General features: G+C 41.1%; 3 protein-coding genes across 5 annotated transcripts; 2 read left to right on the plus strand and 1 right to left on the minus strand.

Annotated features, from left to right (window-relative positions):
• Nucleotides 1-251: 251 nt before the first annotated feature.
• RB195_001284 (uncharacterized protein) lies at nt 252-1283 on the minus strand (the record flags this gene model as incomplete). The annotated part of the gene is made up of 2 exons (XM_064197989.1): nt 252-351; nt 1150-1283. The coding sequence occupies 2 exons, from the start codon at nt 1281-1283 to the stop codon at nt 252-254; spliced, it is 234 nt and encodes a 77-aa protein (XP_064053870.1).
• A 1351-nt stretch (nt 1284-2634) lies between these two features.
• On the plus strand, nt 2635-5930 carry RB195_001285 (uncharacterized protein; the record flags this gene model as incomplete). 2 transcript variants are annotated; one of them, XM_064197990.1, is made up of 4 exons in its annotated part: nt 2635-2736; nt 3360-3534; nt 4466-4602; nt 5625-5930. In XM_064197990.1, 4 exons carry the CDS (start codon nt 2635-2637, stop codon nt 5928-5930), a joined length of 720 nt encoding a protein of 239 aa, XP_064053871.1. The 2 variants fall into 2 exon arrangements, with proteins under 2 accessions (XP_064053871.1, XP_013303003.1); XM_013447549.1 differs by lacking the exon at nt 2635-2736 and having other exon boundaries at nt 3363-3534.
• Nucleotides 5931-6108: 178 nt separating this feature from the next.
• On the plus strand, nt 6109-13321 carry RB195_001286 (uncharacterized protein; the record flags this gene model as incomplete). Of its 2 annotated transcripts, XM_064197992.1 has the most annotated exons (13): nt 6109-6201; nt 6263-6379; nt 7036-7171; nt 8237-8273; nt 8857-8998; nt 9371-9434; nt 9493-9601; nt 9753-9894; nt 10253-10358; nt 10435-10524; nt 11373-11510; nt 11570-11726; nt 13234-13321. In XM_064197992.1, 13 exons carry the CDS (start codon nt 6109-6111, stop codon nt 13319-13321), a joined length of 1419 nt encoding a protein of 472 aa, XP_064053872.1. The 2 variants fall into 2 exon arrangements, with proteins under 2 accessions (XP_064053872.1, XP_064053873.1); XM_064197991.1 differs by lacking the exons at nt 6109-6201; nt 6263-6379; nt 7036-7171; nt 8237-8273 and having other exon boundaries at nt 8861-8998.
• Nucleotides 13322-17547: the final 4226 nt, after the last annotated feature.

A 17547-nucleotide genomic window follows, 5' to 3' on the forward strand; every position in this document is an offset into this window, starting at 1 on the left:
TGGTGTTATCTACGCTTGTTCATATGCATAATGAGTGTACAACACAGTTAAAAAAGAACAGGAATTTATTATCACGAACTATTTGTGTTCTTCAGGGGAAATGAACTGAATTTATGCAGAAGAGAAGTAATGGAACAACCTCGTTGGAACGTAGCAAATCAGAAAGGCACACAGTGCTTCCAGTAATGCAAGGATGACACCCAATACGAAATTGGTAAAAGCACCGTAGCTGGTCATACGAAGAAAATTCGTCATTCCAAATGAGTGTCAGTCTTTTGACAAAGTCCAAAGACAAAGTTACTGAAGTCGCGCACAAATGGATCCTTGAGATTTGTGATGCGAGCACCGTTGCTGAAAGTAATTTGAACTACAGTTTATAGAGGAAGTTCGAAAACGAGATTATCATAGCCCTTTTTGAAATGATACACGCCAACTGACAATTTTATTGGATGAAGAAAAAATGTTCGGTATACAACAACTCGACCAAGAAAAACTAATTGGTTCTGAACCGGTTTTTGCAGTATGCAACTAGTTCACATTCACTCCGGGAACTAAAACAGGTATAGTGCCGACTCGAACGCTCGGGTAATAATGAAAATTAAAGACTAAGACTAATAATCAATTAAAAAATTAAAATCAAACAATTAAAAATGATGTGAAACATGGTGCAATTGCGTATGCAGTTGGGTTCGAAGTGGCGCGGTGGAGTTGGGGTTTCGATCGAGGTAGGATCCTCGCTAACTTCTGCAGTCTAAGTGGACCGACGATCCCACCTCGATCTCAACCGCTGGCTCCGCCGCGCCGCACAAGTTTTCGGGTCGTTCTGAACCGACCACAGCAAGTATGACAACATCATTGCCGTGCTAAAAGAAGCGATTGATGAGATTCTAAGGAGTGATCTAGTGAAAGAGTGATACTAGCGAGTTTGGTATGTTCAGGAACAGTGCAGAGGCAAAGTTTGTATGAGAAAGAGCGTGTGTGCAGGTTGCTGCAAACACGAGTTGTTATGGCTTTCACGAATTGACGAGCACAAGACAAAAAAAAATGTGAAAGTAACCAAAAGCAAAGGTTCTGATTGCAACGGAGACGAAGGTGCCTAGCTATACTGTTATGGACAAAAATTCACTAATAACCAAACGACTGACTTACGTTACTAAATCGACAGGTTGATATGATCGCCAGTTGCGGTTCGCCGCCGTGGCGTGCCGTCCTTGAACGTAGCGCCGCCCAACCTTCCCGATCTTCAGCAAGAAGTCGCGGGAAGACAATCCTTTCGTCGGCATATCCTTTAAGACTTGTGGTGAGTAATTTCTCGCCTTAACACCCTTTATGGATTGCCACGCGGATTGTATTGTACGGTATTGTACTGAGAAATAATGATGATTTATTGTGAATATCAGAATATCGTTTAACAAATGGAAAATATAGCACTCACACCTTTATCTTATCTTTTGAATTCTTCTACTCTACTGAATGCTCGTAAGTACCGGAACTATGGAATGAAGAGGTAGAGTTGCGGAGTTGACTTGTGGCGATCGAGGGAGAATGTGAGAGGTAGTGATGAGGCGCGAATATAGCGGCGTCCGAATCGTTCGAAGTGCTTCAAAGGTTTGAAACTCTCTAGAAGCTCCGCGTCGACGACGTTCACGCACTCGGCGCCCACGATAGAGAATGTCAACGTATTGCTGGATCTTTTAAAGGCATCACCGCACGAATCTGAGGTGGTGCAGATTTCAGGTGGAGTATTCGTATACGGGATGGGAGACTATGGAGAGAGGGGTGATTCCATCCATTTCTTCCTAATTGCCGTAAAAAACGGCCCGGAAGATGCCGCGCCGCACAAGGCTGGCGCGCTCCAGTCGAACTCCCTGTAGAAAGTTGTGCGCCAAAACACCTGAAGCCGTATCTTCCGGGCCGTTTTTTACGGCAATTAGGAAGAAATGGACGGAATCACTTCCCACTCCATAGTCTCCCATCCCGTATACGAATACCCCACCTGAAATCCGTACCACCTCAGATTCGTGGAGTGATGCCTTTAAATATATCATGATAAGTTCTATACAGTAGATTCTTGAGGAGTAATTGGCAAAGATGGAGAAATATTTCCTTACCCTGCTTTTAGGCATTATAAAAGCTTACTGTAGCGTAGCTGTAGGACTTGACGTTTCTCCTAAACGCCTTCTGACACCGAATGTCCTCAGATATCGATAGTGTCTGGAAATTCGGCATGGCGAACCAGAAAGTTGTTGACAAACATTCCGTGCACTATCCACGAATTAGATCTATCCCGACATGGGCCTCGGGGGGACGGGGAAACAGAAGGACAGCATACAACTGTGGAACTTACGTGACTTGCACCTAGAGGGCGCACCCAACATTGACTGCGTTTGGGAGAACCACCACGAGCAGATAACTACCAGCACACTTGCAATATAGAAAACCCTACGAATAACACTAAATTACTAACCATCAATCATTTACGAGACGATCATCATTCGACTCCACAGAAGTCTTGTCAAGCGGATCCAAGCAACTCTATTTTAATGACAAAACAGGTTATCTTCTATCTCGTAGCTTTCAAACCAAAACGCACAATCCCACCCACTTTATAAGAACATTGTACTGGCTTAGCTGATGCGCTCCAATCGCAACGCGATAGGTCCCGGTAGGAAGCATCGTAACCGGTCCTTACACTGCCGGACACTTTTCATTGCAAATCCTAAAACTTCATGTGAGGTGTTTCTTATATCTTTGTTTGTTTTGGAACAGTTTTCAGCTTTTCTGTTCTAAAATTGATGGAGAAATAGCCTTTGGCACGTTTTCTTTAGAATACGCGTAGATGAAGCCATAGTTAGTCTCTTGTTGCCCGACTTTCTTTAGGATATTCACCAGTATTACTCATAAGAAGTGTTTTATTTGCTCTTTTCTCCTTGTTTGTCCGATTCTCTTTTTTGTTTCTTCTTCGTTATGTAGAACCAGTGTGAAATCGGCAATATAAGTTCTCGTTTTTCATTTCGTTCCGACTTTCGGGCTTCACTCCATAATTCAGGATTCATGAGGATCACGGTTGATTGCCTCTCTCTTCCGCACCTGATATCTTAGGAGTACACTATTTTTCTTCTTTTCTCCTTGGCAATATGTAATAATTGTTCACACAAATTTAGTCTGCTGCCATGTGAAAGTAACAATTCTGTGCTGTTGATTTGTGAAACTCTTACTTTAAAAAAAAAAAACATGAATTCCATTGTTGTTGACCTTTGTTGATGAAATTCTTTAACGCCGAGGCATCTTGGGCGAAACGAGATCCAGAGAGTTAGTGTTAAGCTGTACACTTTTATACTATTTAAGACTTCTTTTAGAACATGGGTGCCTACAAGTACATGCAGGAGATATGGCGCAAAAAGCAGTCTGATGCGATGCGCTACCTTCTCCGTATTCGTACATGGCAGTACAGGCAGCTATCCGCTGTTCATCGAGTCAGTCGTCCTACACGACCAGAAAAGGCCCGTCGCATGGGATATCGTGCTAAGCAAGGTTCTTTTTGTCTTCATCTTAAAAGAGATATTTTTGTTATCGTTTTTCGCGTTTCTTTTTTCGTTTATGTTTAGTATATTTTCTCCTGATGCTTTCGTTTGCATGAATGCGCAGTTTTATGCTTTGCGAAGTCTTTAAGATTGTCTTGCCCCTACCCCACATTTTCTTTCTGAACTGAGGGTTTTCAAAACGACGAGAGGTTCTTCACGGATGTTGGACAAAAATTAAGATTGAATATATGGAAAATATAACGGTGATTAAGAATGGGATGGTCACAGAATTAACTGATTTTCAAAATTGAGGCTATCTACTATTGATATACACTGTTGATATATGTTATGACCAAATTTATGGGTAGGGTAGAAAGCGCATCTCCTAGAGCTGCACATATACTGACAGCCTAACTGCTGAATTGTCTTTCTTCTTCAGTGGGTTGTTGGGATTTTTTTCACTTGATTCATGCTCATCACTTTGGTCTTAAAAAGACGGCAACGTTTTTTTTTTAACAACTAGTAGATAATTTAAAAGACAGCAAAAAATCTGGTATATACCTGACGCTTCTCAGTTTTACAGTCATCTTCATTTTTCTAGAAATATTTTTGGGTTTTATGAATTTTTCTGATACTTCCTATTACAGTAATGTATTAGAAATCTAACGGTTAAAACACTTTTTGTGATCGGTCCATTACGGTCGCAATCGATGCGCCTGTTTCAGATGGAATCGAAAGTCTGTAACATCTTATTTTTATGTTAGTAACACTGAAAGAATGATGATCTTCTTAATTTCTTAGATGACACCAACTTTACTGGGCTTTTTCTCACAAGTTAAGCGATATTTTACAACTAGTGAACTCAGCTCTGCGGAGGGCGGAGATTTCTTTTTCAACTTCTTCAGTCCTTCTTTATTTCCACTTTATGAGATTTGTGTCAGGATACGTCATCTATCGTGTCCGTGTCCGCCGCGGTAATCGCAAACGTCCAGTCACCAAAGGACAAACCTATGGAAAACCCAAGACTCACGGAGTAAACGAGCTCAAATTCGCCCGATCAAAGCAGGCTATTGCTGAGGTATTACTAATGTTGTGATAACAGTTCTTTAACGCGCAGAAATGCTCTTTTTATGTTGAAATTATTGGATTCACAGAAGTATTGATGGAAGATTTCGCTGTTAACCTACTTATCTTTCTTCCTCTTTTGTCCTTTCTTTCAATAAGGCACAGATTTCGAGTAAAGTGTAGTTAGGGGAGCACTCGGTGGCGCCCTAATTTCTGGAAGTAAAAGACTGACTCAATCAGGCCCGATGACCTAAGCATTAGTTTCAGAGGATCTATGTCATGTAAACTAAAGTTATTGGGAGAAAAAAAAGAAAGATATCCCTCCCCTGATTACGCTTTGCCCGAAATTTCAACACCTGCCTTAATTCTTATTAGAGTTGTATTAGACAGGGTACCCTCTTTAATTTTGTTCCTGGTCTTTCACATTATTTGACAAATCGTTCTCGGCAAAATTGGATGATTTCTACAAAATAAGCAAAACGTTAGCGCTAAGCTTTTTAGGAAAAATCCCTTCATAAGGATGCTATTCATTGTCACGGCATTGTCCGTTTGCTGATTTTAAGGTGTTTAGCAGCACCGTCGTATTATAATTTTTGTGTCTTATAAATAGTGATAAATTCGTTACGTGTAATACAGAAGTTGACATGGACCATCGGGAACAGTTGTGTGCTTCACTAGTTGACACAAATGGTACTCGGCAATTCTTCGTGCCGGTCTTTACTTCCAGATTACTCATACTGTTTGAAGATGTTTCCTCGAAATTTTGTCTTGTTAATCTCCCGATTCTTTTTTTTTTTGTGCTTTCCTCGGTCCGAGTAGATATTTATCGTATTTGACCGGAATTGTGTTCTGAAGATATATGAAATGATGTAATGAGTTCGTTATTCTTTTTCCCTTTATGTGCTTATGAACATAAATGACTAGCAAAAGTAAGCGAGAAGATTTCTAAGATTCTCTGACTGTTTATTTCTTAGCACAGTTTAATTTCATGGTTTCTAGAAACCTTATTTTTACCTTATAACAGTTCTTTTTTAGGATCGCGCTGGTCGCCGCTTGGGTTCCCTTCGTGTACTTAACTCATACTGGGTTGGAGAGGACTCCACGTACAAGTTCTACGAAGTTATCCTAATCGATCCCTTCCACAAAGCTATCCGTCGCAATCCAGATACTCAATGGATCACCAAGCCTGTACAAAAGCATCGCGAGTTGCGCGGTCTTACTTCGGCAGGGAAGAAGTCGCGAGGACTCGGAAAAGGATGGCGGTACGCTGCAACCCGCGGAGGATCCCAAGCAAAGAACTGGAAGAGAAAGAACACCACAGTTTTCCGCAGATTCCGTTAAATTTATGCTATTTACTTGTTACTTTTGGTTCGTTGATTGTTATGCTACACACCAGAATAACAAGGTTGTTCATAATTATATATGGTTCATCAACGGGGAAAGATTTAACCAGTTTGGTCTCTGCATTTATTTTTTGACAAGCAATTTCTTGGTGTGGATTTCTTTGAAGGTCTTCCATATGTTTTGTGCTCTGAGAGCAATGAGCACAGCAACGCTAGCAGAAGGACCTGTAGCCACTACGATACGTCGGAAGTTGGAGAACACATTCTCAGTAGGGTCTCTAGACGAGAATTAGTTGGGTTAAAAAAGTGCTATTCATGGTGTTAATTTAGCCGTCTCATTTGGAGATTGTATGCGAAAGCTTTATGCATAACGTTCCAAAAGGATCGGAGAAACATTTTCGTGTGCAAATCGTCAGCGATAAGTTTGAAGGATGTACAGTGATTCAGGTTAGCAACACAGTAGGAAGTACTTTCGTAGATGTACAAAGCATTCATTATTAGGATTGTTGTTACTTGGAGTTCGGCAAATTGCACTAAAGAACAACATTAAGATTGTGGGAGGGGAGGGAAATCGTTCTCATTATTTAACTTTCAGTTGCTAACTGTGACTGATGCAAAACTGATTACTTTTGGTACAGCGAGGCAGCTATTGATTCTAAAGACAGATGTTACTTGTGCAAGAAAAGCAGCATGCACTTGAATTTGGAGTTCGGAAAGATCGGATCTGAGTTGGTTTTGATAGTTGTGAGCAAAGAGACTAAGTTTAGCTCCTAAGAATGTACAAAGCAAAATGTTGGGTTAGTCAAAAACAACGTTCAGTTACGCAGAAGTATGTGGCTGGATTCTAAACCTTCTTCTTCCCGTTAAAGGGTTTAATTGCGATTAATTCTTTCTCTTTTTCTCAAAACTCGTTTCTTTCTTATATTAAGAATTGAATTTCCGGATTATTTTGATCCCTTCTGGGTTGAAAAGTACTTTGAAATGTTTTTAGACAATTATTTTCCTCCGGAAAATAACAAAATGACAATAGTTGCAAAACTACAAAAACTATCGTCACTTTATTATCATCTCTGCAGATCAGATATTGTATGTCTTTATTAAAGAGGCATCGGATGGTGAACTCGTGCCTGGCTGATGAATTGGCCGGTCCAGTGCATGCTCTAAGGATCGACGCTATTTCACCGAGTAAATGGTGCGGACAGAAGACGCATCCTAGCCCAGCTTGCCGAGGTGGTAATGGTTTGTAGGATTAGAATATGTCCTGATATGTAAATATGTTTCCGGAGATTCTGTGCTAATGAATAAATGTGATTTAGTGGTGTTTTTGTTTCTTTACAAACTACGAATGAAAAAGGCACATAGAGGTGGCATAAGCCTGTGTGGCATGTATGATGCAATGAACCTATTTAGAACTTGTGAAAGTACAAGTAAGCTAAGCGAATCGGACTGAGGTTATAGTAGAGATAAGTGGAAGTATACCTGTAATAATGAGATGTGAAGGAAAGAAAGTGAGAAAGTCTCTTTTTTCTTCCTAAAGAACTGCGTATGAAAACGCGCCCAGGTCCTTCTCGTCCTTTTTTTTTCTTAGAAGAAATTGCAGAATTCGACGCTATCGCTTACTTCCAGCTAGGTGCATTAAGAGGAATACTGCGACAAATGTTTACAAGGGTTCTGTGGAGTTTCGTGGATAAGAAAGAAGAACCGATACTCTCAAGCCGTATGATTACTGGGTCCACCTCGAGAATGTTCTAGAAGAAGGGCGGCTCCATGCTTGCGCAAGTGTTCCACAACCACAGAATCACCCTCGTGTCACTCAACCAAGCATCACTCAACGCGCCACTCCTTCTACCTCGAACTACGCTCACCAGTGATCCTACCCAGATTTGCAACATGTGCCACGACCTGTGATAGTCAGAAGTTCGCCCTTCACTTCTCACGTGGTCGTTGGTTTCGAAATAGAGCGCGACAGGTGGCGACGAGAATTTCGTCATCGTCAGCTGACTTGCTCGACTGCTGCTGTCTTCTCCGCTTCTTGCTTCTAGGTTGTGGTAGTTTTACTTTCGTGGTGAGCAACATGTAACTACATCGAGTTTCTCTATGTTCGTCCTTTGGTAAACCCTTACCAGCGGTTTAGGTGATCACTGAACTAAGCCCTTATTTTTGGAACTTCTATATTCCTTTTTTGTCTTAGTAACTTCAGACCGCGACTGAACTGCCCACCAACTACACTCGTTTTCCTTTCCAGCTGGAGTTGCTATGCACATAATGTTGTAGACAGTCTCAAATTGTGACAACTATGGAAAGAAATTCCCTCTTCCTTGGATATTCAAATTCACTACAGGTTTCTAAACGCATGAATTCATAAGCAAAATCACATTGTCATACATAGATTGATGCGGTTTTCAAATGAGCTCAGGAGTTGGGTAAGGTGTAGTTTGGTGAGGGAGGAGTTATCTAAATGGAACCTTTATTTCTGGAAGTAAATGACTAAATCTTTCGAGGCCCTAAGACCTAAGCATTAGTTTTAGAGGACCAAAGACATGTAAGCTAAAGATAGTAGGAGAAAAAAGTAAGATAGAGGGTTCAACGGCGCCACTGAGTGTTGGGCGTACACTCTTTACTCATAGTCTCTTTTCTTTAAATAATTGTATAAAAATAATTGAAGACATTTTAGATTGCGAATATAGATTGTATCAGTTTTCCTAATAAAGGAATCTTCGAAGAAGAAAGACCACATTTACTTATTTAAATGCAGATTCATCTTTTAACTTCGCTTGATAGGAGTACACTTCGTATCTAAGCGTTCTTTGTGTGAATTTCTTATTTTCTAGATTTCCGTCGTCCGTATCATCATCCATCATTTTTTAAACCCTTTATATCTATGTTCGGTGGTTCTTTCTGGTCACTTTTCTATCTTTTTGCAGCATAATGCTCTCGCGACTCGCTTTGCGTCCTTCGATTCTTCTTTCTCCCAGTATTCGTCAGTTTTCACACTCGGTACTGAGGCCAGCTCGATTTGGAGGTGGCGGTAGCAGTACTGGTTTCACTAGGTTTACACAACAAACCGTGAGTTCTACTTGCACTTTTAAATTAATGGATGCGATAGGGAGGACCCGGACCATCATCAAGTTGGTCTAGCTCATTGGGTGCAGCTCAAGTGATGAGGATCCGGTCGCCAACCGTTCAGAAGTGAAGGGAGCCCCTTCGAAAACCGTCTAGAAGTGAAGGGGTGTTTTCGTTAGCCGTACAAAAATGAAAGTTGTCAACCGTCCAAAAGTGAAAGGGTCGGAGCACCAACTCCGACTATGCATCTTTGAGTAAAATACATTCTGAAATTGAATTCGTTCGGGTATCGTTATGCTTTTTTTCTAATTTCCTTCGTTTCATGTTTTTTTGTTGTCTGGATTTTTACCTATATGAGGTCTTTCTTCTTTCCAGGGTATTGGGATCCGAACTGGAAAGACTCTCAAAGAAAGACTTCTTGGTCCCACAACTGGAGCCCGTGCGTGAAACTAGCTTGTATAGATCCAAAGGTGTTTTCAAATCTTGGTCCTTTTTAGCCTACATCTTTGGAACATATGCATTAGCTGGAGCGTCCATTTTTGGCATTGGAGCGTTGATGTATTATGGACTCATATCGAAGGAACAGTCGATCCTCCAAGGAAGCGCGTAAGTCCGCTTTTGATTATTTGAATTCGTTGATCAGCCCTGGGACATATATTTGGTTTTTTTTTCTAGTGGTGAAGAGAAGATTTTAGTTACTCTAAAAGTTGGGTTGAATCTAGAGTAGAAGCTAAAATGTGCATCATAATTCTTCCAGCCTTTGGCCACAATATGTCCGTGACCGACTTTCCTCTACCTATTCATACTTGGCGGGAAGTTTGGCAGTAACAGCAGCTAGCGGAGTTGCTGCATCTCGTAATCCAGCTATCATGCGCCTGACACAAGCCGGAGGAGTCATGGTAATTCGAAACAGTTGATTCTCCTCTAAACCAGTTTTCAAAGAAATGGCCATCAATGTGCGGTATTAAAATATTACCGTTCCCGAAACTTCGTTTTGTCTATTAGTTTTGCAATTACTTCATAAAGGTTTAGTGGTAATGTTGTAGTATTTATTGCATACCGTTATGCCTTTTCTGATACAAAACCCTCTTAAATTAATTCTCTTTGCTTCTCTTATGCTTCTTCGGTAATTCGACTTTATGTGGACCTAAAATGGACCTAAAACTGGAAATACATTTACTTATTCTCAAGAATTTTTAAAATCGTACAGTTATTTTTGAGAATTTATCGCCAGCAAACGCAAATTTGGTTTTGCAGGGTCTCTTCGCAACCTTAGCTGTAATTATTGGAACTGGCATGCTCTGTCGCTCGATTGATTACGATAGTACGATTGCCAAACATTTTGCATGGATGCTTCACTGCGGTGTGTTATTCTGTATTCTGGATTTTGACTATTTCCCATGCACAATTTAGATTATTTGGTAGTTCGGTGATTCTAGGAGCTATGGGAGCTGTGCTAGCCCCTATGTGCTACATCGGTGGGCCGGTGCTTATGAGGGCTGCATGGTATACTGCTGGTATTGTTGCTGGTAAGTAAATTTCGATGTGCGAGTAAACGTCTTACATGAATAGATAACTTGAGCACCTGAGTCTCATATTTTCTGCGCCTTCTAAACACGTCGAACCATTTATATGATAGGGGGGAACCGGACGCTCCTCAGGTGAAGGCATGGGGTGCAGCTTAAGTGATGAGAATTCCTTCCCCAGTCGTCCTAAAGTGAAGGCGTCTCTTCGCCAACTGTCCAGAAGTGAACGGAGTCGGAGCACAGGTTCCGACCATCACTTGTTGGCATGAAAATCGCCTGTATGCGTCGTACATATTTTTGGAAAAAGAACAGCTGTTGTGCTCCCAATCCATTTTGGATGGGAGCATTCCCATTTTGGATTTTTTTGAAGTCCTCCCAGGTTCCATGCGAAGCAAAAGTGAAGATTTTCTGTAGTAATATGAATCTGGAAGCATAAATTCAGCGGAATTAAGAATTCAGTCAAATAGTTTTGTCTGTTTTCCATTCCATGAGCCACATAGGACTGCATGCAAAGTTGCACAACAGCTTGTAAACACCCTCACTACCAATTGATAAATGTCAGCCGAGCAATCTGGTACGAATGGTGCGGCCTATGCTTAACTTCAACTAACTCGATGTAGATGCCATTAAAGCTTGCATTACTCGCTTTTCGCGTCACGATGAATCTCGGCCGATCGCAAAGATGCGCTTTACCACCTTGTTAGATTTCTGCCGGTAACCATGGCCAGAATAAAGCAGTGACCTAAGTTTACTCGTGATCCATAAAATAAGTGGTCATTTCGGATATGTTCGAGTTACGTAGAATTATAGGTGATAGTGGGAGCATTCAAATTTGTCTGCATTTTTTCCAGGTCTTTCTGCCACCGCTATCACAGCGCCATCGGAGAAGTTTCTGATGATGTCGGGACCGCTTGCTATGGGTTTGGGTGTGGTATTCGTTGCAAACATTGGGACGTTCTTCTTCCACCCAGGTTCTGCACTAGGAGCTGGTATGTCCATACTCGTTGTTAGATGTGAGGTTCTGGTGGAACACGACACACAAATTTAGGACTTATGTCAATTGTTCTATATGGTGGACTAATTCTATTCTCGGCGTTTTTGCTTCATGATACACAGCGTGTAGTAAAACACGCTCAGATTTATCCACAACGTGACCATATGATGTACGGAATGCCCGAGGTCAGAAGTTACGACCCGATTAATGCGTGAGTTAAATATTTTCATTCAACTCATAATGCTATTCGAAAATGTTACAAGGAGAAAAAGATCTGTGTTGATGGTATGAGTTAGTCATATCCGTTTAATTTGTCTTCCTTCCATATCACGGTAAATGTTTAAGCTTTCACGGCAGTTATGCGCTCTCTCTACTTCTTTCTTTATCTTCCCTACTCTTGTTCTTTATTTTACCTTGGATATACTACTAGTTCATGTTTGCTTTCTCTTACAAGCTTCTCAATGCGCGTATCCAACGCTTTTGTTGATCCCTTGAAAATCGTCGCATTCGAGATCTCCATCTACATCGCATAAACACCGAACAACAGAGTCATGTTTCGTTGAAGTTACTATATAATATTTGAAATTATGTGCATATTTCTTCGTATCCTTCCTCTTATTCTTTTAATCCTTTTCCTTTTTTCGGTTAGAATTCCATAATTTATTGTTAATCATGAGTCCTTTTTGTTTCAGTTGTTATTTGTCTATTATTCTTGTTTCCAAGTGGACTTTTTCCTTATATATAAATATATATTTCTTCTTCACTCCTAAATCTTCTCATACCTTCTATCCTTAGAATCCCGTTCCGCGCAACTTTCTGTTTTCAACGTTTGCCTTTGCTCTGCGTTCGTTATAGAACCAAAATAAGTTGGGTTGGCCCAAGGTCCTGGCGTTTTTTTTTTGAATTTAAATTTCCTCAAAAGCACGGGTCATAAAAAAATACGAAACAAGAGCGGCGCCTGGGCTTGTCTTTGAGGTCGATATTGCTGTCTTTGTATCGCCTAAACCAATGCTGAGTCGCCGTAAAAGGCATCGCTTTTTTGTAGGACAGATAATTATCTGTCGATTAACATAAAACGCATTGTCTAAACGTTTTATTTTTCACTGGGCCCGCAAAAATTCTCTTAGAGAATGCCAGGGCTTATAGCCCAACCTAACATTACATTCTCTCCAATACTTTAAAGATTGTAAGGGCTTTTTGAACCGCTTTTAAAAGATAGTTTTTGTTAGTTTTGTAAAGTAGTGCTGAAGGTGTCCGAATGTGTATAAATTCTGTATATGTTTGAAATAGATGCTGATTATAGATTACAAAAATGTAGTAGCATTGTCCAATTAAGTTATTCGGCCGATTACAACAGGGAAAATACTGAAAGTGTCGTTGTAAAACAGAACACGACGATTCTGATTCTGACCACAGAATAAAGAACCTTTGTCGTTTTCGACTGTGGAACAGTTTCTCCAATATCTGCACGCTAGGCCTCGCTGATGAACCAGCGCCGTGTACGGTGCACCTGCGTAGGCGCAAAATAAAGGAAGCGGCGGGGAAAAGCCGATGTCCGGATGATCATCGGTGGTCCGATGTGCAGGCTTCAAACCTGTAGGCGGTTAGTAGCCGCAGTGGTTCGATTCCACCTTCTGGGTGTAGACGTACTCTTTTTTCTTTACAAAAGAATGCGTTATTTTAACTCGATGATACTCGCATAAGATATTTACTTTCAGGCAGCTTTCAATATACATGGATGTATTAAATATCTTCATGCGAATGGCGATGATCATGAGTGGAATGAGTGGAAATAGAAGGAAGTAGATTTACGACTTCTTAGAACATTAAAATATTGAACAGAAATTTCTAGTACCTATTTGTTTGTGAAAATGTCATGTGCATGTGAGCCAGTGTATAAATTATGAATAAAAATGTTATTTGGCTTTTTTAGGACTCCAGAACAAACCGCTTTGTGACACAGTCAGACCAAAACGACATGAAACTAGTTGCTATTGCGTAAGCGGGTGCGCTCAAATCGGAGCGGTGGCCCGTGGCGGTTGGGGTCGAGTAAGGACCCTCGCTATAACCATTCATCGTTGCAGTATGAGTGAAGGTAGCAGTGATCCCACCTTCATTCTGGTTTGACTCGGTTATGTATAGGGCAGAATACCGCTGGGAGTTTTGTTTGAGACCAACGGACTATAGCCTTCACTGAGTAAGTTTGTGGTTGTGTGAAGGTGTTCCGTCATGTGATCCTATCAGTTATAAGCAAGTCATGCATAGAATTACCTAGAATTTCATGATCTATGCTCTGTCAAGAATGAGTGTAGTAGAGTAACATTTTATGGGTTAATGACCTACATCATCAATTAACATGGAGTGAAGTGGAAATTACTCCAGTTCTTCGGGGAACAGGAGCAGTAGTTTTTAGGTAAGGATCACATTTGGGGCGATCGTCAGCTGGAGAAGTTTTGAGCGGAATCCGCGAAAGAGGACCAGTTTTGAATTTCTGGGCACCACTTTTCGCTACTCCATTTATTCTCGTTCAATGCACCTTCAACAATGCCACTCAAAGTTGGCTAAGTTTCCTGGTTGTTACGCTTGGGCACAATCTCCATAAACACGACAAGTAGACATTCTTCTATTATTCGACCCATCAAATCCCCCTCGCTGGAGTCCGTGGATGCATAGCTAATTATGACCAATTGCCAAACGATATGAATGCTTGGTACTTTCTTGTGGTTCCTTCATCTACTTCCCGTTGTTTTTTCCACTACTGTCGAGTAGACAAAGAACACTTCAGCAATGAATCTTGGGAAAATTTAAGTCTTTTTAGGTGAATAATTGGTATTTTCTACGATTAACAAGAAATGTTCGTATTAGTTACTCTCTAGAAATCGTCGCTATTTAGCGAAGTGTTTCTTCAAGTTCTCTTCTTGTTTCCTGCTGCAGATGTGTTGGCTTGGCACTAGACATCGCTTTTTCGTTGATCTGTTCCAAAAATCCGTGTTAAGAAAGGTCCTATCTCTTCAAAAGAAAATTTTCCAGGAATCAGTTGACATCCTTAGTAGGGAAAATTTTCACATCCAAGGTGATCTGCAGCTAAATCGAAATAAATGGCCTTTTTTGGCTTCTGGGTAACGGTTATGATACGTGCACCCCACTCAAGTTGGATTTTTTTTTTTCAGCGAGTTGCAATGCTTGTGCGCGATCTAATGTTGTTTTGGTGAAATGGAGCACTTTCACGTTTCACTGATTCCGAATGCTTCTGTTTGATGGAACATCGAAGGCTATCGATTTAACTGTAGTAACAGAGCTAACAATTTCAAGTTTTACGTACTTCTTCCGTTACTTAGATCATACTTACTGCTTCATCTTTTTTGTTCAACGTTCTAGACCATCCACTTTCAATCGCTCTTAACCGCACGTTTCAAGAACGAATTTTTTCATGCGATCCATCTATGGGCGCATTTCCTTTTTTGGTGATTACGATACAAAGTAGATTTTCGGTAGAACTTGCTGCTGTTGTCCGAATCATTTTATCTCCATCCTACTAGTTCTCACAATGACTCGCCCTTAGTCTTCGATGCAATGTGACGAAAACATAGGACGACACATGGAAAGCCTTGTCAATCTGATATAGCTTATGCGCAGAAGCGTTGCGTCATCTGATCAGTGGAACTGGACCGCTCGGGATTTCTCTCACTCTTTGTGTCCATCTCATAAACTGAGGCAATAGTTAAAGTAAAGTCTTAGCCGGTCATCTTTGCAACCAATATTGAACCAACTTTGAAGGCAGCGCATCACAAAATTGATTGGATTGCTTACGATCTCTCCAGAAATAGATCATGGAGGAGTATAGTTCAGGAAAACGATCACGCTAAATTCTCTCTAGCAATCCAGAAGGAAAAACTTGTGAAACAGCGTTGTGTGATTTAGTCTTCTCAGAGATGTAACCTATTACGGGTTGTAGAACGACGGCAATCCGTAACTGGTGTTGTGCAGGCTGGAGAGCTTCTACTGCTCACTTCTGCTACATTATTTGAATTGCAGACGTTAGACGATGATGGAGTCGTTTGCGTTTCATCGCGTAACAGGGTGGATCGTAGGGTGCACTGGTGCAACCAATGCTGCTTCTCTTTCTTGTTTTTCTGGATTACTAGGCGGAATTCGCTTCTAATAGTGAATTACACCCTTTACCACTGTCTATTTTTGAAGAGATCCCAGCACTGTCAAATTCCGTGGTATGCTGCGCTTAGGTGCTTCCGTTTTCTTAGATGATAGTGATTTGATTTGCAGAAAGCAGAGGCAGTGTGCCCCAGCCAGAGAAAGTACATGGATTATTGTAGAAGCGTTATGGTCGTTAGGACGAACACGATTGCCGTTCATTATGTGGTAGCATGTAGCTGGCATTTTTCCTTCATCACTCTCACAACTTTTCGAAATCTTCACTGTACGCATGCCATTTCCAATGATTCACCAAACATGCTGATTCAGTTGAACGTTATGTGGCTAAACTGTCTCTGCTTCTATCATGAAAAACCAGTTGCTAATGCATACGTCGAGATCACCAACAAGTTATCTCTAAACAGCGTTAACGAGCGTTAATTAACCAGATGGTTGCGGTTATAAGGCGAGTCGTAATGATTAAGTGATCATGTCTGCGCTCACGCGCTTTGCTCAAACTTATTATTAGAACTTTCTTTCAATTCGGCTCTTCTCTTCTTGTTGGCTGACTGGAACAGCTTGAATAATTTTTTTTAGTTCGTAGTGAAAAAGACGAATAATTGATGTTTTCACTCTCTGAATACTGAGCAGATTTTCCTGAAGTTCATTTGAGTCCTTTTTCCTAGTATATTTGTGAAATTCTTTCCTCTCCTTCCTTGCACGTTTCATTTGTCTTTTCCTTTGTCAATTTCTGGAAACTTCTACACACTTCATAAAATAAGACAGCCTAAACACAGAACAAAAGGACATCGTACAATTGTCTTTCTTTCTATTTTCTGAGGACACCATTCTTCTTCTTTCGAAGCACTTCTTAAGCTAACAGATTCCTTCTGCTCTTCATCCAAACAGCCAACCTCAAATCCGGTATTCGAATTTCTCCTCTAGATTTCAACTATGTGTAGGTGCCAATTTTGATCGATTTTATAGTTTGATCAGTCATGTTCATGTATTGCGGCCTCCATTCTTTGTGGTTTCGACTCCGAAAAAAAGAAAGAAATAATCTATGACTTTTTGTTTGTTTACAGCTCTACGCCCTAACGCGGCTATCGTGTCGTCCTCTGACTTATTTGAGCCCATCCCGTTCGATCTTCGACCAGAGCTCTCATAGAATCTATCCATCCGCCACTATTTCATAAACGGGTTTACTTCTGGACTGAACTGCTTTTACAACGCCAAGTGCGCTCAGATCTTTCGGTACCACCCCTGTCCTAAACGTTTTTTTACTAGGGGGCATTATTCAGTTAGGATCTGGAAACATCCTCACGACAACTTGGACAAGACGATCAGGCGGTATCCTCATAACATGAACAAAGAAAGCGAAGAGCGAAGACGGTCTTCCGTGACTATTCCACAAGGCCGGGCGAGATGTTGATGTTTTCCATGTGTCATCCGCCGGTAGATCATGTCCACTTCTGAGTAAAGTTCTTTGTTATGGACCGCCATCGGCCAGAAGTAGCCTGGCAGTCGTCGAAACAGCTTTCTCTCAATACAATCGAGCTTCTCCATCACCGTCGACCGCGCTGCTCAAGTCCCCAATCCGTACATCATGATAGGGCAGTTGGGAATAGGTAGACTAGCGGACTCCGTTGGTAGTTTTCAGAACAGGGAAACACCTCTTCATTGTCCCGCTATACTGCCTTAGCAGAGTTTAGGCTTTTCTCGGGTTCTTGTCCTCGCACATCTTCCCAAACTCCTTCGCTCTTTACATCCATTCGTTCTCATGATCACTTTTGAGCTGACGACGCACTCTCCGTCTCAGACGCTTCTCTTGGCTAAAATCACCTATAGTGAGGGCAACACTTACAGAATATATTTCCTCCGCA

This window comes from Necator americanus, chromosome IV (genome assembly GCF_031761385.1).
Source record: "Necator americanus strain Aroian chromosome IV, whole genome shotgun sequence".
In the NCBI taxonomy this organism is placed as follows: domain Eukaryota; kingdom Metazoa; phylum Nematoda; class Chromadorea; order Rhabditida; family Ancylostomatidae; genus Necator; species Necator americanus.